Source organism: Cryptomeria japonica, chromosome 11, assembly GCF_030272615.1.
Source record: "Cryptomeria japonica chromosome 11, Sugi_1.0, whole genome shotgun sequence".
In the NCBI taxonomy this organism is placed as follows: domain Eukaryota; kingdom Viridiplantae; phylum Streptophyta; class Pinopsida; order Cupressales; family Cupressaceae; genus Cryptomeria; species Cryptomeria japonica.
Window position 1 is genome coordinate 722,815,378 of NC_081415.1, and position 25,719 is coordinate 722,841,096.

At 37.8% G+C, this 25,719-nt stretch overlaps 1 protein-coding gene across 2 annotated transcripts in view; it reads left to right on the top strand.

Annotated features, from left to right (window-relative positions):
* LOC131061261 (purple acid phosphatase 18) overlaps positions 1-25,719 on the top strand; it is a 49,536-nt gene that overhangs the window by 3,519 nt on the left and 20,298 nt on the right. The window contains exons 1-2 of one of the 2 annotated variants that reach the window (XM_057994831.2): positions 4,860-5,119; positions 23,213-23,504. In XM_057994831.2, coding sequence (XP_057850814.1) covers positions 23,243-23,504 — 262 coding nt within the window. In that variant the 5' untranslated portion in view covers positions 4,860-5,119; positions 23,213-23,242. Of the gene's footprint in view, positions 1-4,859; positions 5,120-23,212; positions 23,505-25,719 lie in introns of those variants that run through there. The other variant, XM_057994830.2, reaches the window with a different exon arrangement.

A 25,719-nucleotide genomic window follows, 5' to 3' on the forward strand; every position in this document is an offset into this window, starting at 1 on the left:
CTTCTATGATGCCTTGGTGTATTGTGATCCATAAACAGGGAGGGCATTCCACAAACGCTGTTCATCAACTATGGATTCTCAGTGCCTACGCACTAACACTCTCTTAAGCCACTGTAATCTATCTCTCTTAGATGCTTGTTACAGATACCAATGTTCGTTTAAATGATTAAAATATGAAAGAAGTTCACAACAGAAGGAAAGTATGCAAAATATCACACACAAACAAGACTGAACAAAAAGATTATGTAGAGAAACCCTAAATCAGGGAGAAAAATTTAGCAAGAGTGATCTATGCTCCTTATTCTAGTATCTTAGCCAAGTAAGAAGGGTGTTACAATGCCTCTAGGGCATATTCAGAACTCTATAGTGATGGAACACCAAATCCTAACACCTGCAACCTCCTCTGCACCTTCAAATCCTGCATCGTCACTTTCTTCTCCCAAGAACAACATGAATGTGGAATTTTTCTACATGAGTTAACACTCTGAATTTGTGAAAATGACTTCAAATGTCTTTCCTATAGTCTGTCCCTCCTTAAAAATGGAATATAAAATTTCAAAAAAACAAGATCACTTGACAAAACCCTTTGTATTTCACATACTGATTGAATTGTGATGCTTTTGCTGGTTTCACTAGGTGATGGATATGAATTTGTCATGGTATATGGACCATTCACAGGGGCATATGGATCATTCACCATGGTATATAAAGTTTTCTCAGCTGTGATAAATGAGGAGTTCATCAAAATAAGTTTTCTAGGTCATTTTGAGGTCCTCAATTTGTTTTTGAAGACATCTGTGAGATGTCCCGTACCATCCCTGACACACCTTTGGACTTTCTTACAGCTCCTCATGCTCCACAATACTCTACATGTTGATGAATTTGTGTTCTCAATACTCATCCCAACATCACGACAAGTCAATTGTTGGCGTCTAAGATGGGTCCTGGATGATGATTTAGCCATGTTATTTGCTTGTGTCTCAATGGTTCGTGTGTATATTCAAGTGAGGAATTTATCATTAAATTTTTCTTGAAGCCTTCAAGATTGCATGTTTTGTGACAAGCTCATTAATGAAGAGTAATGGTTAAGTAAAAGGATAAATGGTTATGCTCTATTTTGACCTTAGCTAGGATGCTAATAGATGGGATTGTTCTATGAGTTGTCTATGCAAGGCATGATTGATACATTTTGCATTTATGAAAATGGCATTTCTTGCCAACTATGACCTAATTTGTATTCAATAGTACAAGGATTGTAGCATGCCAACTTTGCCTATGGTGGTCCTTATATACTAAACAAGTTGTCTCCAATGTATGAAACAAGATAATCCTTGATTGTGGCTTTGAGTGTGAAGATGCAAATATTTGCAACAAGGGATATGTATTTTGTAGATTTTTATGATCATGATTCATCATTGGCCTATTAGTTGATTAGACTTATAGTTTGATGGGGGTTTGGGAGCAACACCAAAATGGGGTTGAGAGGTGGAACCTCTCGTGGGGGTTTGGAGGTAGTGCCTCTAGTGCGGTTGAGGGGCAAAGCCCCTCACAGGGGTCTAGGGGCAACGCTCCTAGTGGAGTTGAGGGGCAGACCTTTATGGTGCATACCATTTTCATATTTTTTTGAATCCTAGATGGGCATGTCATAAACCAAACAAGCATTGATTTTGTAAGTTTTAAAAAACAAAATTTAAAATGGCCGAGTCTTTCGGTCGAGACTCATCTAGACTCAATGAGTTTGGTGAGTCCACTATACTCGGCAAGTCTGGTGAGACTCGGCAAGGGTATCTCATGTTAGATTTGTTAAGCCTTGGCGAGTCTAGGCGAGTCTCATTTCTATGGTTGAATGACCCCTTTGGGACCCGAAGTCTCGAAGGGATTTTTGTTGTTAACTTTTAAACTTCAGTTTTATTTGAAGCACAATTCTAATTGGTTTTAATGGTAGACAAGGGGTCAAGGCGGAGCACAAAATTCTGGTGGGAGAAAATGATTGCCCCTTAAGGAGCTAAAGTCTGAGACTTAGGGCACAAAGGCTTCAAAAAATTGCAAGAGGTCCATTTATTTACCGAGGAACTAACCTAACCCTAACTAAAACTCTAAAGCTAACTAACCCTATCCCAAGAAGCAAAAACAAACTATAGAAGAAGCAAAACAATAAGACAATAAACAAACCGAAAGAAAAGAGAAGAACAAAAGCAAAAGAACCAAGAAGAGAAGCCCCCCCTACTTGGTTTCAACTCTTCCACAAGACGAGAAAGAGATAACAACACGAACAAGCGGGCACAGTGGAAGGGAGACACAAATTTGGGCACAAGATCACTAAATTGCATTTAATTTTGTACACAGGAGGGTTTTGGGAGCTCAAATCTCTTAGGGAGTTCAATTGGCAATGATTAGATGCTTTAATGATTGATTAGGTAGGTGAGGTAGAGGAAGTAGAGGAAAAGTTAAGTGTAGGACTAAAATCCACATGTTCAACATCCCACCAAAGTCTTGAAGTTCAAGGGAGAAAGAAGGAAGTGGGAGTGGGTGGACGAGGACATTAGGACCTAGATTCTCCTATCCCCACGGGACTTGAAGTCTCAACAGACAAAAACAGGAAGGGGAAAAATGGGAACGTGGGCCAAACAAGGACCTCAGGACTTTTTTCCTAAGGTACTTCTAGGACTCGAGGTCTCGAGAAGAGGAAAAACAAAGCAAACAACAATGAGAGCGGGAGAATGAAACAATCAAGGATCTTAGGACTGAGTCCTTAAGTCCTCTCAGGGTCCAAATTCCTAACAACCAAAGACAAAGCAAAAACAAACTAAGGAAAATAAAGAAAAGAAAAAGGAAGGAAAAAGGAAAAGAAAAGGGGATGAAAGAAAAAGGGAGGGGGTCCCCATTTTGGCTGTCAAAATACGGGGTGTGTGTGCATGGCATAACACAACCTCTTTGTGCTCCAATTTGTTCCTTCATAGGTTCTTGCTTAGTCATAGTATTCGCCAAATTTCAAGGAGGAAATTCAAAATTCGACGAACATGAAAATCTTGAAAATTCGTTTAAGTTCGCCCCAAGTACGGAGAAATTCTAGATCAGCGATTCCAAATTAGTGAGTGTAATCACGACCACATCCCCTTGATTCTTCCCATCCACGAGCAAGTCTTCTTGTCCATTGAATAAAAGCTACGCTATTAAAAGGCCCCTATTAATATATTCTAACTGGTGAATATAATTTGTTTTGTATGTATAGGTCTTCTTTGGCCTTTTCATTTCATTTTGTCGTATAGGAATTAACGAGAATGGATGTCTATTAAAAAAGGGCCATCTTAAAACATATCTTGTTTCATTTTGTTTTGTGTTTATCTCTTTAACATATTAATGTTATACATTAAAATCTAAAATTTAAAATATTTTTTTTAATATTTTAAATTATTAATATATATAAAAATATAAAATTTAATATATTTATTAAAGTTTAATTATTTTATTAATTTTGTAGATTTTTTATTTATATTAGTCAATTTTTTTCCCTTTCCGAACTTCATCTGAATTTTATTCTAGCCAAACACAAATTTGAATTCGAACCTTATGACTTAGGGTTCTTGTATCTACAATATAACTCTACTTTCAACTATTCCACATTTTTCCACATTCGAGCTGAATTTAGAGTTTTAAAGAGGTCTTATGCACTAAACTTGGTGCCCAAAGATGACTCTTCATTCCAAACATCTCATCCTTTGATTTGCCTCCTAGGAATGTGTAAGGAATCATTTTTTGCTTCAAAAACTTTCCCTCCAACTTAGGTGGCCAAACTTGTGTAATGTCCCCTTTTTAGCCTGTTGTTGTTTTTGGATGGTTTAGCCTATTCTTGGCCCTTGTAGGCTAAGGCAGTTGGTTAGAGGGACTCAGTTATCAGAGCATGAGGCTTATTCCCATCTAGAGTTCAGGTTTGGCCTTTGTCAGACTCAATTCTACACACTTACTATTTATAGTAAGTCAGTGGTTGTTGGAGAGGGACCCTTAATTATTTTTAGTAAGGTAGTTGGATGCATAGTGGATATAATGGTTAACTCCCAAGTTCAGACGAAATTGAGAAATAATGATTATTTGTGGAGTTATGTTATTTTAATTATTAATCAAGTGATTGCTTTATTAATAATTAATTTTTAAAGTGCAATTATAAAGTTAAAAAATCACTTTATATTCAATGGGGCCATGACCCTTCATTCAAGTGACTTAAAGTGCAATTAATGGATTATATTTTGGAGGCCAAAATATTAAAGTATTTCATAAAGTTAATGTGCACATAAGTTATATTATTTTAAATGATATTAAAGTGCATTTATTATTCATGAATATGAGAGCCCAAGTTTGAAGACTTATTATAAAGTTTTATGAAAAAACTAAAAGTGGATTTCAAAAGGGGATTAAAGGCACTTTAAGAGTTGAGATGATATAAAAGGTTTAAAAAAGCAAATCAAACGGATTATTGAATAGAGACCAAGGGTTTCTGCAGATTTTCAATCTTTTCCAGACTTTGGAGAATGTTCACTCTTCATTGTTAGCATACTGAGGTTGTGAAATATCAACTGAAGATTGCTAATCTGATTGGCTTCATCCAGAGGTCAATATTGTGCAAAACTTGTGAGAACTCATAAAGGGTTTTACCAGCAGATCAGAATTTTAAGAGTTAATCATTTGCACAGCAAAATTTGTGTTGGCTGCTACAGTACACGCTACACTAATGCTATAGTATTAATGCATTTTAGAGAAGCTAATACAAGAGTTTCATTTAAGAATTTTCTGATTTTCTTCAAGGGTTTGTACCAGATTTGTGTGAGAGCCTTTAAATCATCTATGGCTGCATTTCTCTACAGCTGATCTACATTTCAAGGCTGTAGCAAACAGATGTAAGCTAGCCATACATCATTCTATGGGAGGCGTTGGATTCTAAGGTTGAATCGCCTGGCATTTGAGGCTGCACTTTCATCCATGGAGGGCGTATATATTAAAGAAGGTGTTTGGACAATTTCTTAGCTGGTGATTTTCAAATCTGAAGTTTGGCATTGCAAATTGGAACTGAATAATGTGTTGATCAACTTCAGAAATTCATCATAATCAACATTCATCTTTCCAGGTATGAATTCATTGTTGTCAAAAGGAAATGAAAATCTGATTTGAACATTTATTATACTTGCAATAGAAAGAGTTGTAATCTGATTTCATATACTGAAATAATTATCAATTGCTTCAGCATATATCTTGTTTGAATTTGTATATGCATTTCTTAATCTTTACCTGGCAATATAATCATTAAACTACAAGACATAAGACAAACAAACACATTAAACTACAAGACATAAGACAAACAAACACAATCAGAAAACAATATCAGAATTGTTAGGGTAGAGGAGAATAGGGGTTCCTACAACTTGGAAATGAAATATCACATGAAATGCCACAAATGAAGGAATATCAAGAGACACCTATTGCCTCTTTCCAAACGCTTACTTGGAGAAGTCCAACAGTCACCTTTTTGTTCTTTTCACTTGTCTTTTACCATCCCATTCTAGGTATCCACATTTGGGAAAAAATCAATGAAATATTTATGTGCACAAGTCACCTTTACCGCTGGTAGTGGAACCCTTCATACCTTATGAATGTTTTACAAGCAATGGTGAGAATCATAGTTGAACTACTCGCGACTTGGCTCGACTCGCCAAGCCCCTGGGAAAAAAACTCAGCGAAAACTCGGGAAAAACTCGGAAAAACTCGGCGAAAAACTCGGCAACTTAAAAACACACTTAAACTTAGTAAAAACGCATTTTTTTTGCAATTTTTAATGAGAAGATGCATCCAATGAGTCAATAAATGATAACACAAAAGAAAAAAGCTGATTCTAGATATATTTAAATGCAAAGTGTCTACAAAATCGCATCCTCATGAGGAATGCTGATGGCTGGAAGCCTGAAGCAAAATAGCAAATTACTAAATAGTTTTTGTAAAACCAAAAGTAAATACATCATCACAAATTACAATTACAACTTCCTCTTCCCAGCTCTAGCAAAAACATGGGGAGAGGTAGAGCTAGAGGGTCTAGACTGTCTAGTCGTATAAGTCTGCTGTGGGACTGGGCGTGACTGTGCCTCCTCGCTCGGTATGGTTGATTGAGACTCATCCTCCATCCTGGATGAAGCTATGTCTCCACCTGCCTCTGGCACTGGCAATGAATCCTCATCCTCATCCTCATCCTCATCCTCCTCAATGTCATCCAGCCTGAAACCAAATCCACCCCCCTCCTCCATAGCCTGCCTCTCCAAATCAGTGATGTCAGTGTCGGAAAACAATGGAGGCTGCTCCTGTGATGTCCAATCACTGTAAGGATCTATATCATCCAAGTCAATTGGACCACCTTCTAGTTCCTCTACCTTCTTTACGCGCAATCGAAGATTATATTGCACGTAGACAAGGTCATTGAGCCGTTTCTGCGCTAACTTGCTCCTCTTCTTCGTGTGGATTGCTTCAAACAAGCTCCAATTGCGCTCACAATTGGATGAACTGCAAGGCTGACATAAGACTCTGAGGGCAAATTTTTTGAGATGTGGGGTGTTTCCACCCCAATTTTGCCACCAAGCATCTGCAAAATAAATAAAATGGAAAAGTTAGAAAGCAAAGAGAAAAGAGAAAACATAATTTATCAATCATTTTAGTCTTTAGATCCCAAAATCCAAATGGCAAATGTTATACCTGGGGTTTGAGTGGTTCTTCCTCTCCTAGCTAGCTCTGAAGAGAATAGCTTACCCCTTCCTCCCTCATAATTTTGGAGCTCACTCACAATGAGGTCTCTCTCCTCAACATTAGGTACCATCCTCTCAATGCATGTACTGAGGCCCTCCATGACTTCTCCATTCGAATCTGAGTAAGAACCCCCGAACCTAAAACGAGGGTTGAGGAAGTACCTTGCTGCATGAATGGGTTGGTGGAGCTGATTGTTCCACCTCCTATCAACAATTTCCCAAATGGGATCAAATTTGAGCCTATCCCCCTTGTAGTAATTTTTGATAGACTCTTTGGCCCTATCCATGGCCTCATAAAGATATCCCATTGGGGTTTTATCCCCATCCACCAAGCGAAGAACTCGAACCAAGGGCTCTGACACCTACAATTGAAAAATACAAATTACAAAAAGATCAAAATTTAAATAATGAAGTTACAAATTAGTAATGAGAGACTTGAATCAAGAATAACTAAAATTTAAAAATTAAAGTTTTGAAGTAACAACCTTCACAATCTCTGCAGCCCTTTGTGCAAATTGGTTGTCGAAGACTATGCATGCGACAGCCTCTCCTTCAGGCTTCTTTGAATAAGGTGAGTTAAGCCATTCTCCACTCACAAACATTTGTTTCAAAGAAGTCAATGCAGCAAGAATGCTTTGCAACGTCAAGAAAATCGTTGCAAACCTTGTGACACAAGCTCTCACCAAATCTTTCCCTTGCGTGTGTTGTCTCATCAAATTTAGGACCCAAGGGTGATTGTAGATATATTTGGTGATCCTCCTTGCATCTTCCACAACTGGAGTCACCCACTCAAGTTTTCCTATGTCCTCCAAAAGAAGGTCAAGGACATGTGCTGCACAAGGTGTCCAAAAAAGAGTGGGGTGCCTCTCTTGGAGGATTCTTCCTGCAAAAGAAGAATTTATTCTTAAGAAATATGCAACCAAGTAAAACAAAACCCACAACAAATGAGAATATTGCTAATGCCTAAAGGTGATAATTCAAAAGGATTCTACCTGCTGACACATATGCTGCTGCATTATCTGTGATGATTTGCACCACATTCTCTACCCCCACCTCCATGATGACACGCTCCAACATTCCAGCCAATGTTTCTGCATTTTTCACCTTGTTGGAGGCATCGACAGATTTCAAGAACACTACATTGTCCTTGCAAGCAACCAAAAAATTGATGATGGTGCGGTTCTTGCCATCTGTCCACCCATCAGAAAGAATGGTGCAGCCATAATTTGCCCAATCAATTTTTTGATCCTCCATCACTTCTCTTGCCCTAGCAACTGCATTTGTGAGCAACCTGTAAGTGCAAAGTGAAATTAGGTATTAGTACACAATTTTGATTTAATAAACAAGAAATCTAAAAAATAATTAAAAATGAAATCAAGTGGACTATGTAGTAATTTACTAACCTCCCACTCAAATCCCTGCGAGAAGGGGCCTTGTACCCCTTTCCTGAAACTGTCATAGCAGTCACCAAATTCAACCAATAAGCATTCTCCGCCACATTGAATGCAATGTTGTTGAAGTACCAAAAATCAGCAACTGCAATGTCAGTTTTCTCATGTACCTACTTATTCCATCCTCTAGCCTCTAATGATGGTTGTCCTCCAGGTGTGTTTCTGGGCACAAAATAATCACCTATCGAACCTGATCGTTGTGATGGAAGTGGAACAGGGCCCCGGCCAGGTACTCTACTAGAGGAAACAGAAGCAATGGGCGAGCTGATGGTCGGTTTGCGGATACGTGGGCCATGCCGAGAGCCCACTATGCCCTCAAGTGCTTCTTCTTCCTCTTCAAGGTCAATAGAAACACCTTGAGATTCAACTATGGCTGATCTCATGGCTAGTTTTGCCCTCTCCCTTTGCAGTTTCTTCTCTTCCCCAGCTGCAAGTAGGGCATTCATTTGTCTTTTTATTTCTTCATTGGTCCCAGGGCATGCTCTAGCATCATGCCTATCTATTCCTGCAAGGTGGTATTTGAGGCGGTTGATGCCTCCATGAAGTATTCTCTCACACTTTATGCATATAATTGACCTAGGATCGGGTCCCTCATAGGCATACCTCCATGCCCCATCTCTAGCACCTCTAGGACGGGTGCCTATAAATCTAGATGGGCATGGATCTAGTGGCCATTGCTCCCTTGCCATGATTAATGCTTACTTAACCTACACATACAAAGTGCAAAAAAAAATTAACATTTTAGTTAAACAATTTAGCACTAAGCAAACTATCTACATTAGTTTAAATAAATTTAGACATCATTCGAAGTTTTTTTTAAAAAAAAGTAGGGTTTGAATTTTTTTTTGAAAACTAAATTCTTCAAAAAAATTGTGAAAATTCAACAAGAATTGTGTTAAATCTTGTGTAAATAACTTAGAAATGATTTAGACTACCTAGGAATCATTTGTAATCAATCTAAATGCAACAAAAAATAAACAAATTGTTTTAAAAAAGCATAGAAAAAAAAAATAAAAAACTTACTTGGAATTTGATTTTCCCTTCAAATCCCCTTCAAATCCACTTGGAATCACTCAATAACCACCCCAAATCACCTTCCAAGCCTTCCAAATGAGTTTCCCCCTTCTCAGCCCAAAACATAATTGGAAAACAAAAAACAAATGAATTTTTAAGCCGTTTTCGGCTGTATTGGAAACACGGGCGAGTTTTTTTCAAAAACTCGGTTGGCAAAAACTCGTCAAAAACTTGGCGAGTTTTTGCCAAAAACTCGGCAAGTTTCCTGGCGAGTAGAAGTCATTACTACTCGCCAGGCCCAAAAACTCGGCGAGTTTTTGTCACTCGCCGAGTTTTCGGCGAGTATGTCATCTATGGTGAGAATAAAATATTACAAATTATTTTCCCAATATACCCTAAATGCCTAAGGACACTTTCCTAGGATGTAGGAAACATGCAATATGGCATAGGATTTACAAGGTAGATGACACCTTAGTCCTAACATTTGCAAGGGGAGAACGGATAACATAAGTTGATTAGAGGCACTAGTGATGATAAGTATAAGGAGAGCTGTATGACTGGTGTATAAAACCACCAGGCAAAGCGTCCATACATCTTCATTAACATGGATTGGGCATTTTTGGTTATAATTATGCAGATATGATATTTGCTCAATAACAGTGTTGTGACATTTTCACACATCGCCCCATTGCAAATGGGGACCCCTACTTTTTGCTTGATAGCATAGTTGTTTTAGCTTAGTCACCTAGTTTGGCAATAATTTTTGTGTCTTTAGCCTTTTGTTTGTGAGAAGATGCAATGCCTTGATTGTCAGAGGGTAGTCAAGTCAAGGAGTCATGTTTCATGTTTGGAGTCCATGGTGGAGCGATAGGACTGAGTTTTAGAGTTGTGATAGTGAAAAGTGTAAAATGGTGTTGTCAAGTTAGGAAAGTTGTCAACATTGTCAATGTTGCAAGGTTGTCAAGTAATGAACTCAATGAAGTCATGATCATATAGAGTTTAAGTGGAGCAATCAATCAAGGAATGTGAAGCATTCTTAAAGGTGGATTTCAAGAAAAAGATAAGTGTGGATGAAACAAAAAATTCCATGAAGTGGAGAAATCCACGACTGGGTGAAATCCATGACCTTGAGGTGAGGTGAAGAAATTTGTCGATAGCTTGCTCAAATCCATGACTTGAAAGGCTCAATGCTCAAGAGAGGTGAGAGGTGGAATGATCAATCTATCCATGACCTTCACAAATCCACGAATTCAGTGACTTGATGCCTAAGAGGAGGTGATCAATCCTTCAAAAGGTTGGGTGAAATACATAAGTTTGGTGACTTAATGCTTAGAATGGTTTCGACAAGGAGAGATCACCTCCAATCAACCTTGCAACAACTTTTTTCACTTGGCGAAATCAATGAGTTGGAGAGGAAGTGATCAACTCTTTCCTTGACTTGAGGTAGAGATCGAATTTCTCCATGAGGTGAAGGAATCCATGACCTTGAGGAATCCACAACCTCAAGAAATCCACAACTCAAGCAAATCCATGACCTAAGCAAATCCACGATCTAATGCTGAAGTGCAAACTTGTCCTTGAGTGCAAGAAATCCATGCCATGGAGGTCTTGAAGATTATGTTGAGTGAGGGTTGCAATGATTAAATTTGCCCTTGAGCCTTTAAATTTGCAAACAAAATGCTTTTGATGATGAAAATAAGTAAACGATGAAGTAATCAATGCTATCCATGACTTGGAGAAAGGTGAATGAATTTATCAATGAGGTTAAGGAATTTGCAACCTCTTATTGTCCATGACCTCAAGAAATCCACAATTTGAGGGTGGGAGATCAACATTTGTCCTTGGCTATCAAGAATCCACAACCTTAGCAAATCCACGACTTTGTGACTATGCATTCAATTTGTCCTTCACCTCTCAAAATCCATGACTTTTGGTAATAAGGCAAGATTTATCCATGAATTGCTCAAATCCATGACCTTGTGGAGATAAGTGAAATATTCCATGTTTGAGCAAATGAACACCTAAGTGAAGCAAGTTCAAGAATGAAGGGTGAGAAATGATCAAGGGAATGATGAACCAAAAAGTGTTGTGAGAGTGAATGAAAGGAGGACAAGGTTGGATGATGAAAGGAAAGAGCATAAATGCACCTCAATGATGGAATCCTCATCAAGAAACCCTCTTCAAGAAGGAAGAGCAAGAATGATAGAGAAGATCAAGTAAAATGCAAGTCATTAAAATCCTTGAGATTCTTGTGAAGAGTGTCATTTTTCCATGATTAGCCTAAATCCACGATTTTGGTGAGGGTTAGTCATTTTGTCCATGATGCCTCAAAATCCATGACTTGAAAATTTGATGTTGATCAAGTTTTATCCACGACCTCAAGGAATCCACGATCTAGTAAAATCCACGAAGTTGCAAAATCCACAAAATTCTGGTAGCAGGGCAGAAATTTGCCCAGGTAGACCTAATTTGCACCCTAAAGGCGGAACTAAAATTACAACTCATAGAAGCAAAGCCCTAATTCGCTAAGGCAGAGAAGAATATGATTTTGGTGAGCAAATTGTGGTGAATGGAGATTGAATCACCTTACATTTATATGTATTCAAGGGGGAGGATTACATGTAGCTGACCTAGGGTGAAAGTAATAAAACCCTTCAAACTTATAAAAAGGTTGCAAAACGTAACAAAAAACAAATCAAGTGCCTAAGCCGACTTGTTTTATGTCCTTGGATGTATTCTATCAACGCTCAAACTTATCCTTAAATGCGCTCAAACATGTCCTTGCACCCTTCTAAAACTTGCCTAAAGAAGGAAATGTGGCCTGAGTCGGCCCTAATTGGGAAGGAATAAATGTTTTATTGGTAAAATATGTGATTAATAAATCCTAGGTCGGCTTGGACAAGAGTGGATGTGAATTCAATTTTAGGACTCTATAAAATAAAGATCAATTGCCTCATTCAAACATCAAAGTGAATTCCTATTCCTAGCGAATTTTGCCAGCAGATCAGCAGAGCAGACTTTGGCAAACTGGAGTGGGCATAGGTGTGAATTTTGGACAAGTGTGATCATAATCAGACTATAAATAAATGCAATCAGACTCAGAAATTTACACTTCTTGATTTCCAGAATTGAAGGGAATGAGATGTAAGGCTAATTCGTTCATCCCAGGTCTGATATAAGGTTCAATGCATGGGAGAAGTAGGGAATAAGGAAGGTGAACCATAGAGTGGAGGACTTTTTACCATAGTAGTGCATCTACATCATGATAGACTCAACAATGAAGAATAGAACAATCACATGGAGGATTGAGTTACACCAAGTGGCAACATTAAGATGTTGAAGATCAAGGAAATCAAGACATTCAGGAAGGTTAAATCATGCAAGGATAGACTTTGTTGGAATCAAGGATCACTGGGGGGGGTGGGGTGGTGAATCAGTGATCTACTGGCAAACAAATTTTCTGACTAAATCTCAAACCACCAGAACCATATGTAAGAAAGTAAGATGCAAAAACATCATAACACCAGGATTTTTACGTGGAAACCCAAATGGGAAAAACCACAGTGGGATTTGAACCCACAATATTATTCTACTATGGCCAGTAGCAAAACAATATTACAAAAGGGGAATGCACTAGCATTCAGGCACACTGCCTAGAGCTTACAACTCAATTACAATAAGGGATGCAACCCCGGAAGGCTCACTGCCTTACAAATCTTTTACAATGATGAATTACAATTGTTGAACTCCAAAATAGCATCAAACAATGCTTGGATGAGTTCCGGTTAATTGCAATAACTTTGACTATATCTGCTATGCAACTTTGCTCTGTTTTCTGTCTCAGTTAGCTACCGGATCAAGAATGCGCACGTGAAACTGTGCCAAAAGGGATTCTCGATCACTACTCGCTCATATTGTTTCATACCATACCTCAAAAAGATCTATATCAGTCTTATATATCCGCAACCACAAACAAAACATTTATCAAGTCGACCTGTAATGTAACGTGTAAACATGAGCCGGCTTGAACTGGTTCATCAAAACACATGCGGATCACCCAAATGATGATAAAATGATTTCTATAAATCGGCCCTATCATCCCATGAACGAATCTTACCACCACAATCACTGGAAAGCTTTCGGATCAAAACTGCTCTGCTCAACCTGAAATATCGGTTGTCTGTCACCAGATCACGTTCACTTCCGGATATCAAAATCCGTGATTATTGGATAGGATTTCCAAGGAGAGTTGCCATCAATGACAACCCTAAACCATTAATCAAGCCTCGATATCCAACGGATGAGTGTCAATTGTCAACAATCTCCCCCTTTGGCATTGATGGCAATACTCGTGAAAAATGACTAAGTTTTGAAACCTTTACACTGGATCAAAATTTCTAAGGCTCCCCCTTAGACCAAAATCTCAAAAACTTGTATCAACCCAAAACTTGTACCCTTCTGTACATTTTTCACTCTACTCTCCCCCTTTGACAACAATGTCAAAGTAGGGGTGCTGTCCAAAAACTTATGTACAAGGATAGCTACCGGACACTTTATACATACTTGAAGATGTCAGCAAAAATGGACTTCAAAAATCCTAAGTGGGTATCCCACCCAGTCTTCAAGTTATCCAAAACTGTGATGAAGGCACTGAAAACATAGGCATGAATCTCCACATCCTTCAATTGAGTCAAAAAAGGTTGTGCCATAGCCTTCATACAATCTACTTTATTACTTAGCATGGTGTCCATCCGGGGGGCAATCAGGTTCCGGAGTTCACCAACTCTCCTCAAAATTCTGTCTTTATCTTTATAAAGGCTCGAGATTTGATCATTTAGATCCATTACTTGCCCTCCTATGCTGCTGGTTAGGGCTACATTTGAGTCAAATGACTGTGAAATTCCAGCTAGCTTGCCTTGACAAATACCAATCTGCTTGTCTATATCAACTGTGAATTTGGGCAAAATAAGACAAGACTTGTATATCTTATCACCTTTAGTCAGTGCCTCTGAGATTGTTTGTAGACCCTTGTTTAATCTCACTCTGTCATCCTCTATCATCTTCCAGAATGTCTGCATACGAACCTCCTTAAATCTATCTGATACTCGCTTGGTGGTGGACTTCTCCAATGATTCAAATTTGGTATTTACATTATTTATCAACTGCAATAATTTACTGGAGGGATTAGAATTGGGATCTAGTTGCAAGTTCGGTACCACCTTTTGCAAAACATCAATAGACATCTGAGTAAGTTTTTTGTCTTCATTTTCAGACTTAACCAGGTCTTGACTGGCTTGGGCCTGAACTGCGGCTGCAACCATCAGCTTTTCAGCTAGAGACATCTGCCTAATATCCAAAGGGCCATCAAGATTAATTGAAATTTGAGGTAGGAACTTTTTCCCTTTGTCCTTTGGAGTGTCAATTGCCGAAGTATCAACAATTTTCTTTCCTTTATCCACCTCTTTTCCCTTGTCCTGCACCGTTGTCTTCTCCGGTTCCTCTTCCTCAGCATCATACCCTTTATCCTGTGCACCAGTGTCACCACTTGGTGCAGTATTATCCTTTGGAATCTCAAGAACTTCTCCAATATTCCCTTATCCTGTGCACCAGTGTCACCACTTGGTGCAGTATTATCCTTTGGAATCTCAAGAACTTCTCCAATTTTCCCTTCCACCAGAGGATTCTCACTGATCTCGGCAACAAGAGTTACATTTTGCTGATCTACCTGATGTGTCTCAGTCTAAGTTTCATCTTTCTCGTCATCTGGGACACCTGCCTGTACTTCCGAATGGGAAGTGTCTTCCTTTTGAGTGGCATCATTATACAAAGGGTTGTTCTTTATGATCCTTTTCCATATATCTTCGATTTCTTTTCTTACTTCTTCAACCCTGCCAATCATTAGCCTGTTTACCCTATTCCTGCTCCTAAATTCCTTTTTATTGGCTTCCTCAATGAGTCTATTATGTGCTTCTTCTTGAGAGATACAAGTGCAGACATTTATCAATTCACGCTCTTTCATCTCTTGTATCTACTCTGCTGGTGGTCAACCTCCTAGCATCAAGAATGTTGTATAGATCCTTTGGGATGCTATGTTCCAATTCAATCAAGGAATTGTTGAAGTTGTATAGGTGCAAAACAACAGCTTCCTCAATCTTCCTTTGATCAACCTCAACAAGATTTTCATAATATGCTCCAATGTTTTTCAGGTTACCATCAACAATTATTTCATCAATCAATTGCTCTGTTGTCAGTGGGGGATCAAAGGTATATTTACCTTGCACATTACCGGATTCAAGGTCTTCATCAAGCTCGGTCCTAAGCTTTCTTCCTCTCTTAGGTCTTCCGGTTAGACTAGGTTTAGATTTAGTCTTCTTGCTCTGTTGAACTCCACCGGACTGTGGTTCCTTTCTATTCTAACAAATTTTGCTTTCACTGCTTCTTCATCTGTTTTAGTGTCAGATGCAACAACAACAACATAAGTCCTCTTTGGTTTCTCCTTCTACTTCAGAACTCCTTTGCTAGATGAGTTTTGACCTGTAGAAGGCTTTACTGGAGTAGGGGCAGACTTGGTCTCCTTAGACTTTTCTTTGGAGGGAACCGGTTCAGCCTTAGGCTTCTTTGACTCCTTAGCTTCCATTTGTGCCGCCTTCTCTCTCGCTTGCTTGACTGCTTCTCTAGTGAATCCCATCTGCACAACCACTTCTTCAACCATTTTGGATACTTTTCTCTTTCTTGCCGGCTGGGTGAACTTCTTGTGAAGCTCCATATCTTTCTCCTTGAAGGTGCCAAATCTTGGTTCATTTGGATCCATCGGTTTGGTCAGAAGGTGTTGAGCATAGACCTCAAGTGTTTGCGCATCAATTTCATATCCCATTGGCAAAATCCATATAGTTCTGGGCTCTACTGCCTCCATGTGGCATTGGTCCTTGTCGACCATGAAGTAGATAGAGTTTTCATACTTCTCCACCACTTGCTTTGGAATCCTTTCCCTATCCTTCATTTTTCCTTGGAAGATTTTGAAAAATCTCCACAAGGCAGCAGTCTGATTCTCCCTGTTACCCAGTCTCTGTAGACCTTGTTTGATCTGAGTTGCCACCAGTAAGTCATAAGCCCATTGCACTCTCCCTATTTTGGGAATCTCATTCATAAAATAAAGTGCAAGACAAATGATTAGAAAACCGAATTTAAAAACATTCTTCTTATCTGATTTAATCTTCTTCAAATTGCTGAGAAGCTCTTCAAGAAGGACAGAACATAGATCATATTGCATATCCTCCTTCACCATTTGATATGCTGCATAAATTGTTGTACCAGAGACAAAATTCAGCCTGCTAGATTGGTAAACTTTATATCCGATGATCATAGAGGCAAATCTCACATCATGTTCCAATATATCATTAGTTGTCATAGATTTGTTATCAAATTGCCCACCGGTTAGCTTTGTGATAGTAGGGTTCGTTACCTTCCTCAAATTAGGTTTGTCACCGATTTGATTCAGGCAAATGATTGCATGAATGGATTGCTTGGTTATTTTGTATGGTTTGTCCAACTAGATAAACTCATCGTGCACACAACTCATAATGTATCTTACCCACTCGCCTTCATCAGATAGCGGGAAATGAACAAATTGCGTGAAACCCTTCCTCTGCAACTGTGCATATTCCGGTTTGAGATTTCCATCTTTGTCCTGGAGGTGTCTGTTATAGAGTGCTAGGATCGCCTCATTTCCGGTCTCCTCAATGTTGCAGTGAATATAAGCTCTCACATCATCAACATGCAAAACTCCATATGGTACGGATGAGAAAGCACCGTTCGGATTGTCCTCAACTGACTTAAATGGATGTTTCTTGAATTGTGGCCTTGCTCTTTCAAAAATCTCAACTACCAAAGGTGTATTATCAGAAGAAGATGCCACTTTGAGAAATTTAGGGTTCAAAATATGCTTCTGTAAATAACTCGTTCCTGACGGATGCACAATAATCTTTGTCGGATCGCCTCAGTTTTTGATCGCCTTGGAAACTATTTCGCCTTGCTTTGCTGCTTCAACTCATAGCTCGCAAAGTGAGAAATGATTCATATTTTCCCTTTTTAACCTCGCAAACCCTAATTTTAAGTTGACATAAATGCACTGATAAGGTTCAACTGGATGCCCTATTCTGCATAAACCATTCAACCGGATTCCAAGATTGATATAAATAATTTCGGATAATCATCTGCAATCAACCATGATCGATCACAGATCTCTCCAGGGGGTTCTGCAAGATTTTGTATGAAAATGCCACCCCCTAAGGTCAAAAGCCTTAGTTACCAGATGATGATCCTGCACCGGATTCAGGTGCAGATCCACTATCCGCCTTGGATTCATCTTTTCTGACCCACATCTTCTCATGCTTGTCTCTAATCGCTTCTACCTTTGCCTTTCCTTTCTCATTTGATTTGCCTTTGTTTACCGGACCATTATTCTTGCTTCTGCAGTACTTAGCATTGTGACCAGGCTTGTCGCATGCATGGCAAACAACACTTCTCTGCATAGGTCTGAAATTATTCTGATTTGGTCTCATCCTGCATTGGTTAGAGATATGTCCAAACATTCCACAAGCATAACATCTCTTGTTCTGAAAATCGTTCATTACTGCTTTGCACATATTTGACTTGTGACCAAAATTATTGCATATGAAACACTGACCGGTAAAGGTAGGACCATTGTTCATATTGTTCATTCCGTTATTCATCCTAGTTCTGCATTGATTTGCCATATGACCAAATTTATTGCAAGTAAAACATCTACCATTGAATTTATAGGCATTAGGCTGTCTTACTGGAGGGTTCTTGCTCTTCTTATGATTAGGTTTTGCATTGCCTTGTCCAGATCTGGAGGATTCTCCCTTCTCAAATCCAAGTCCTCTCACGTCCTTTCCATGTCTCTGACTTTCCAGCATCTCATCAAGCCTTGTTGAGCTAGCATCGAATTTGTCTTTATATTCATTTGCAATAGCAAGTTCATCTCTTAGGGCAACAATCTGTCTCTCAAGTTCTTGACCATTGTTTCTTGATTGTGTCAATTCAAGCTTCAATTGATCATTCTCATAGGTAATTTTGAAGCATTCATCTGATCTGTCTTTCAATGATTGAGTCAAATTTTCTTCATTCTTCTTCTGGTCTTCAATCTCCTTAGTCAGCTTCATCACAATGGATTGCATCTCATTTTTCAATACAACATTCTCTCTAGCAAGCTTATCACATTCATCAGCCTTGTCCTGCTTTTCCATGCTTTGTTCTTCTTTCTCCTTCAACTTGTCCATCAGCTCTTTCCTCTTATCTCTTGAAGTGTTCACTTGATCTTTCAAATCATTAATGAAGTCTTCAACTGCATTCAAATTTCTCCTTAAGGAACTTATCTCATTTCTTGTTGCATCAAGATCCTCAAGAGCCACACAAAGCTGTCTCTGCAAACCAGAATCCATTGATTCAATCTCCCGGACCTTCCTCAAGCAGTTAGGCTTCCTTAGAGGAACTAGGCTCTGATACCAATTGTTGGAATCGAGGATCACTGAGAGGGGGGTGAATTAGTGATCTACTGACAAACAAATTTTCTGACTTAATCTCAAACCACCAGAAGCATATGTAAGAAAGTAAGATGCAAAAACACAAGATAATCAGCCACAAAATCATAACACTAGGATTTTTATGTGGAAACCCAAATGCGAAAAACCACGGTGGGATTTGAACCCACAATATTATTCTACTATGGCCAGTAGCAAAACAATATTACAAAAGGGGAATGCACTAGCATTCAGGCACACTGCCTAGAGCTTACAACCCAATTACAATAAGGGCTGCAACCCTGAAAGGCTCACTGCCTTACAAATCTTTTACAATGATGAATTACAATTGTTGAACTCCAAAATAGCATCAAACAATGCCTGGACGAGTTCCGGTTAAGTGTAATAACTCTGACTGTATCTACTCTGCAACTTTGCTCTGTTTTCTGTCTCAGTCAGCTACCAGATCAAGAATGCACATGTGAAACTGCGCCAAAAGGGATTCTCGATCATTACTCGCTCATATTGCTTCATACCATACCTCAAAAATATCTTCTATATCGGTCTTATATATCTGCAACCACAAACAAAACATTTATCAAGTCAACCTGTAATGTAACGTTTAAACATGAGTCGGCTTAAACCGGATCATCAAAACACACGCGGATCACCCAAATGATGATAAAATGATTTCTATACGTCGGCCCTATCATCCCATGAACGAATCTTACCACTGCAATCACCGGAAAGCTTCCGGATCAAAACTGCTCCGCTCAACCTGAAATACCGGTTGTCTGTCACCAGATCACATTCACTTCCGGATATCAAAATCCATGATTACCGGATAGGATTTCCAAGGAGGGTTGCGATCAATGACAACCCTAAACCATTAATCAAGCATCGATATCCACCGGATGAGTGTCAATTGCCAACAATTAATGTAATTATCTCATGGGCCGAGAGGAAGTTAGTTGTAACTAACCCTAATTAGGGTTTTATTGTAAAATCTTGGCCATTGGTTTGGATTTGATCCTGGCCATTCATTTGTAAAGAGAAGTCTATAAAATGGCTTGCTCTCCTCATTTGTAAAGGTTAATAGCAGTAAGATAGCATGTAGAGTAGAGTAGGAGGAGGAAGGAAGGAATTGCTGCCAATACTTGTTGATTTTATTACATAATCTTCATTGAAGCATTGTGGATCTCTATGTGTAATTTCTACATCTTGCATGGTTCCTTGTTACTTCTCAAATTCATATAAGGTTCATTGATTATGATGGAGAAGTGTGATGATATTTGATGAATCCTTTGGTTCATACCATTTACACCTTGTTGATTGCAAGTTGTTTTGCATGGTTAGCCTGAACCTAATTATTATTGTGGCTAAGTTCGATTGTGAATACTTCATTTGAATTGTGCCATTATTGGGTATTCGAATGTATTGTTTACAATATGAAGATCTTTCACTACCTTAGGAGATCACACTCTTTCTATGGCATTGTGAGCTATCTCTGGTTAAGTAGAAAGTAGTTTGATGAATGTAATGTCCCCAATTTAGGAAGTAAAAGATATACAATTTAATGACAAGAATGAACAACGGAAGCCAAAGGAAGGATATCAATGTAATCCACAAATCAGCGATTAAGGATAGTAATCAGTAATATCCGCACCAAGTAAAGATAGCTTACTATTGATGAAGCAATCCTTGTAAGCACGTAACCAGCCGCTGTAGAAGAACATCTGAAATTATTATGTGGTAGTACAGAAGTCAGCAAGAGTAATATTATAAGGCAGCGATAACATTGTAGAAGGAGCTCATCATAAGATATCAAGAATATTGATTAAGAGGACACATGATCATGGCATAAGGGGGATCATCGTAAACCATCAAGTATCGTGAATAAGTCTCATAAGTGTTGATCACTATGGACAAATCGTGGGCAAGACTTAAAACTAAGACAAAGATTGATTGGTGATAAGAATGGTATGGAGCAATTAAGTGAAGACTTCCGTATGTAGCAAATCATTAAAAATAGCCATATGAAAGCATTAAGAGACCGAGAGTAAGCATGAGAGACAGTGCGACCCATACAAGCAATTAATCAATAATAGAAAATCCTACCATCGAATTATAATTAGTTTTCCATATACTTTCTGAGGATATGGCAGCAATACTACACAAACAATAAACTATTTATGGATGATGAAGACAATATTCTCCAATCTGCGGTTAGGAAGAAATAATGTTCTTGGCTAAGAGAGTGGTTACAAGTAAAGGCAATAGCTAGCTGAATTGTTATGAAATAATGCGAGAACTTAATAATCCATTTACCATAAACATATTGAAAAGATGTGATCTATTATAGAGAGACATGGATGGGAAAGACATGTCTTAAGATATCCAAGGGGTACAACTGTTTAGCTCACAAGATATATAATCCAGATCGAATTCCATTCTCAAGGGGGAATCTACGGATCATAAATAGTAGAAAACCTCTATTGGCACGTACCAGTTCATTAGTTAGATTTCATATTTCATATCAATTGCGAAGGAAAGTCATATCCTGAGATCAAGGCTTACCAGATAATTGTCCCTACCCCATAAGCAACCAGACAAACAGACATTACAATGAAGGATTTGTCTATCAAAGCATCATTCATTAGTGCCATTGTCCTTAGGAATGGGGAGTTAGCATAAATTCTCTAAACCCTTTCCCCTTTTTGTCCTTTTTTTCATTTGAGGTTGAATTAGTTTAGGAGAAGCATCACATGATTGATACATCTGATGTTCATGTTCCAGTTGTAGTTCATAAACGTCCCCTTGGAATACCAGCAATCGCATCAACACACTGAGTCTATCCCACATAAAGTCGCTTGTACGCGGTAGGAACCTTGGAGTCGCCTCGTTTGATCATGAAGTTTAGCATTTGAGGAGATTTTGTTCAAGAGAGGATAGAGACTTGGTACTTTATTCTGTGTTGTAAGGTGTCACAAAACACACATCAACACATAGCTTTTAGGATAAGTTTCCTCATTGCTACGCGCTTTTGATAATTAAGTATCAATTATATATCCATCTAGTATGCTCCTATATCTGCAATGTATTATGATTATATATGTATACACATCATGCATGCACATGTACCATTGCTAATCTCTGTCTTATAATTGCCATGGTACAACCCTTAACATATCAATGTGAGAATCACAACTGTATTGTATATTTAAAGCAATTTTGAAAATACAATTACTTTGAGTCATTTTTGAGTTTTCAATTTGTAGCCACAGTCTATCGTACAAAATCATGTTGAATTTTGTAACAGTGGTTGTTTATGGTCTCCATCTAAATTGCATTTCAAACTATTCATTTTTAGCAATGGTTAATTCTGGACCTGTCACTCAAATAAGTGTACATGTGTGTGTATATATATGTAGAAAAATATGTTTCTACTTGAGTATTGTTATTAATTAAGCAGACTGCACAATTACAGGTGTGGAATTACAATAGTAGCATCCATAATTCAATCAACTAAGCAATTTATGGTTTACTACTCTACTATTAGTTGCAATTTTTGAGTAATTTCTAGCCATCTTTGCAATCTAAATTTATTGTGAGCAATCCTAACTAAATCTATAAAGAAATTTGTAGCAAAACTATCCTATTATCATTATTGCTTCATAAATTAGCCTTCTGGTTGTTGGAGTCTCAGAAAAAAATCTAAATACAATTTGAACACAACATTTCAATTCACTCTAGAATCTGGACAATTAAAGAAAATAAAATTGATTCTATTTCATTCAAAGAATAGCATAAATTTTATAAAAAAACTGAATATTTGAGTATGAATTGAAGCATAAGAGCAATCAACGAGACTTTCTAAATAAAGACAGACAGATTGAGATAACAAGTTTCCTTGTTCGTTTAAATTTGAATATTCTAAAGAGTAAACATTGTTGTGAAAGTCTTTTTCTCACCATCTGGATGGTAGTATATCATAGAAAATTCAAAATTCAATTTTGGGTAGAAGACTCATGTTAGCTTTGGATATAATGACTAAATTGCATATGAACATCAGTTTTAGAATATCTAATGTATTTATTACTAAAGATGGCCTCTTTCAAAACCAATTTGGAGATTTGTCAGAGACATATATATACAAAGGTCTGTTAAATCAAATACTGAAGAATTGGAAAACACCATTTTAACATTCTAGAGAAATAAACAGTTTTGAAAAATTTAATGTGAATTTAGATCTTTATTTTCCTTATACCTTCAAATCTACTTTAAGGCATTGGAGCCTGGTTCTATCTGAATGAAATCCAAATTGCAGAAAATTTAGAAGGTACAAATATCCTATATTTCGTTCTCCTGTAGTACTGCATTGTATTATTGCAAGACTTATTTTTTGTTTCTTTTTTGAAAAATGCAGGTACATATTTCTTTGGTAGGGAAAAATCATATGAGGATCACATGGCTAACACAGTCCAAAGACGTGCCTTCAGCAGTGGAGTATGGAACATCTCCAGGCGCTTATATTTCATCTGCAAATGGAGAAATAACTAAATATTCCTATATGCTCTACAAATCAGGCTACATTCATCATACCGTGATTGGACCATTAGATGCTGATAAGACATATTACTACCGATGTGGAGGCTATGGTCTTGAGTATAGTTTCAAAACTCCTCCATCGCAGTTTCCTATTAGTTTTGCAATTGTTGGTGAGGCTTTTTCTTCAAAATCCGTCGAATATAAACAAAATGGAACATGTAAATGCATTTGTGTGTGAGAAAGAGGGAGGGAGAGTAGGGAAAACGGGGGCACATCTTGTTTTTCTAAACAGAGTAACTTACTACCCAGATAAAAGAATACTTATAAAACCACCATACCTCAACCTCTATACATAATAAAGATGGTGAGTGGTGAGGACATACAAGACAAGTCGTCCATGTACCACTAGTACTTGCAAACTTGAATGAACAGCTTTGAATCCATAAATTGTTTTTAGCAAAAAGGTTATAGTAGATGAATTACAATCAAACAGGGGAAAAATATTTTGCTTTGGAATGAAATGGGAGAGAACAGAAATAAGTTAGCATGAAGCTATGTTTGTTATAGAAGCAGAATCAGATCTTGTTTCAAGCTTGAGGAGACAGAGATCATTGGAATCTTGATCACGTTCTCAATCTATTCCTAAATACTAATGATCTAGGACAAAAAGTCATCCATCCATTTCACATTAAGAACCTTGGGATTTCAACAGTCTTCATTCCTCCAATGGTGTTTAATATCTCTTATATAATTTCAACATACCTTCCCTTCATGATATTACAATAAGCACTGCTACTTGCTAGGCTTTATAGATCTGGACATCCCGTCTAGTGCCAGAATCTGATGTTACAGAGATACTTTTGCCAATGCACAGTGAAAAACATATAGAACTGAGTTCAGTCAGGTGTATTTGAAATTATCATGTATTATGTGTTAATAAAATGTTTTTACATTCCCGAAAATGGTATTTCTTGAAATGATCTAGTCATAGGCTCCACATTTTGTCAATTTTTCCAAAAAATGTGATATCATGAAGCTTTGATGAATCTTAAATTGCATGTTTTGAAAAGCTGACATCAAAACTCAAAAATTAGATACAGGCAACATATCATTTGATGGAAAATCATTAGGTCTTGGACATGGATTAGCATGGCATGTGTTACGTACAATTGACCATGGCTCTCAAACTATTGTAATGATATGTCCCAATTTTTCAGCAAAGAGGAAAGCTAGAGATTTGTAATGGTCACCCCCTGTTCGGTACTAAATTTATGTCCTTTTCACTTAGTGTAATTTTGTCAAACAGTTGGCGTGCACGCTGACTACTGGATTTTTTGGTTCTTGATTTGCTATAGGATAAATTTGGTAAACTGATATTTATTGTAAAGCTTTCAAAGTTTATTCAATATAAAAATAACCAGACATATCAAATACCAAAAACAAGAGGATTAATGCTGATGGTATTTATTTAATTCCAACTCCAAGCATACAAATCAGATTTGAAGAATATTACAGACCATATGATAATAAACAAATTCAAACCTGGACTCCACAAGTATAGAACCTGCTGAAAACACTGTTCATGCACTGTAGCTGCACTATTCACGGCACTGTAGCATTTTTACTATTCACGCAGCACTGTAGCAAAACACTGTTCACGCGGTACTGTAGCAAAAACACTGTTCACGCGGTACTGTAGCAAAACACTGTTCACGCGGTACTGTAGCAAATCACTGTTCACGCGGTACTGTAGCAAATCACTATTCACGCGGTACTGTAGCAAAACACTATTTCAAATCTGCACTTTCAAACTCCTGTAAAACATCATGCGAGAGCACCAAATGAAGCCCAATGTGTTTCCTGAATGAAAACACCATTAATCCTCCTGACTGTGTCTTTCAACAGCGAAGAGAATGCTAGCAAAGAGGGATTCCGTCCTCCAAGCCCAATAATCAGATTTCTACGAAATCCAACAGCATAACATTAATTCATCCCAGCATATCCCAAAAGAGAGCTCTCAACCTCCATTTATATCTTCTCCCTGGATGCAAACACTTCATTTCCTAAATGTGGGATAATACAATTAGAATAAAATATTATTTCCCACAATGTACCATTAAAGGGAACTTTTAATATTTTAAACATTACTTTATATTCCCAACCTTATAAAATAACAATAAAGTTAAATATTTAATTTAACTTTACACTTTATCGTTAAATCTTAAAACATTGTTGATAATCCCTTTAAATCATTGTCGCCTTCAAATATTTTTACTGATAGTTATGCCAACCAGGGAAACACTAAAAATTTCAAGTCACTGCTTGGAGACTAACTTACTATAAATAGTAAGTGTCTAGAAACCCTGTCAAAGCAGCACCGATTGG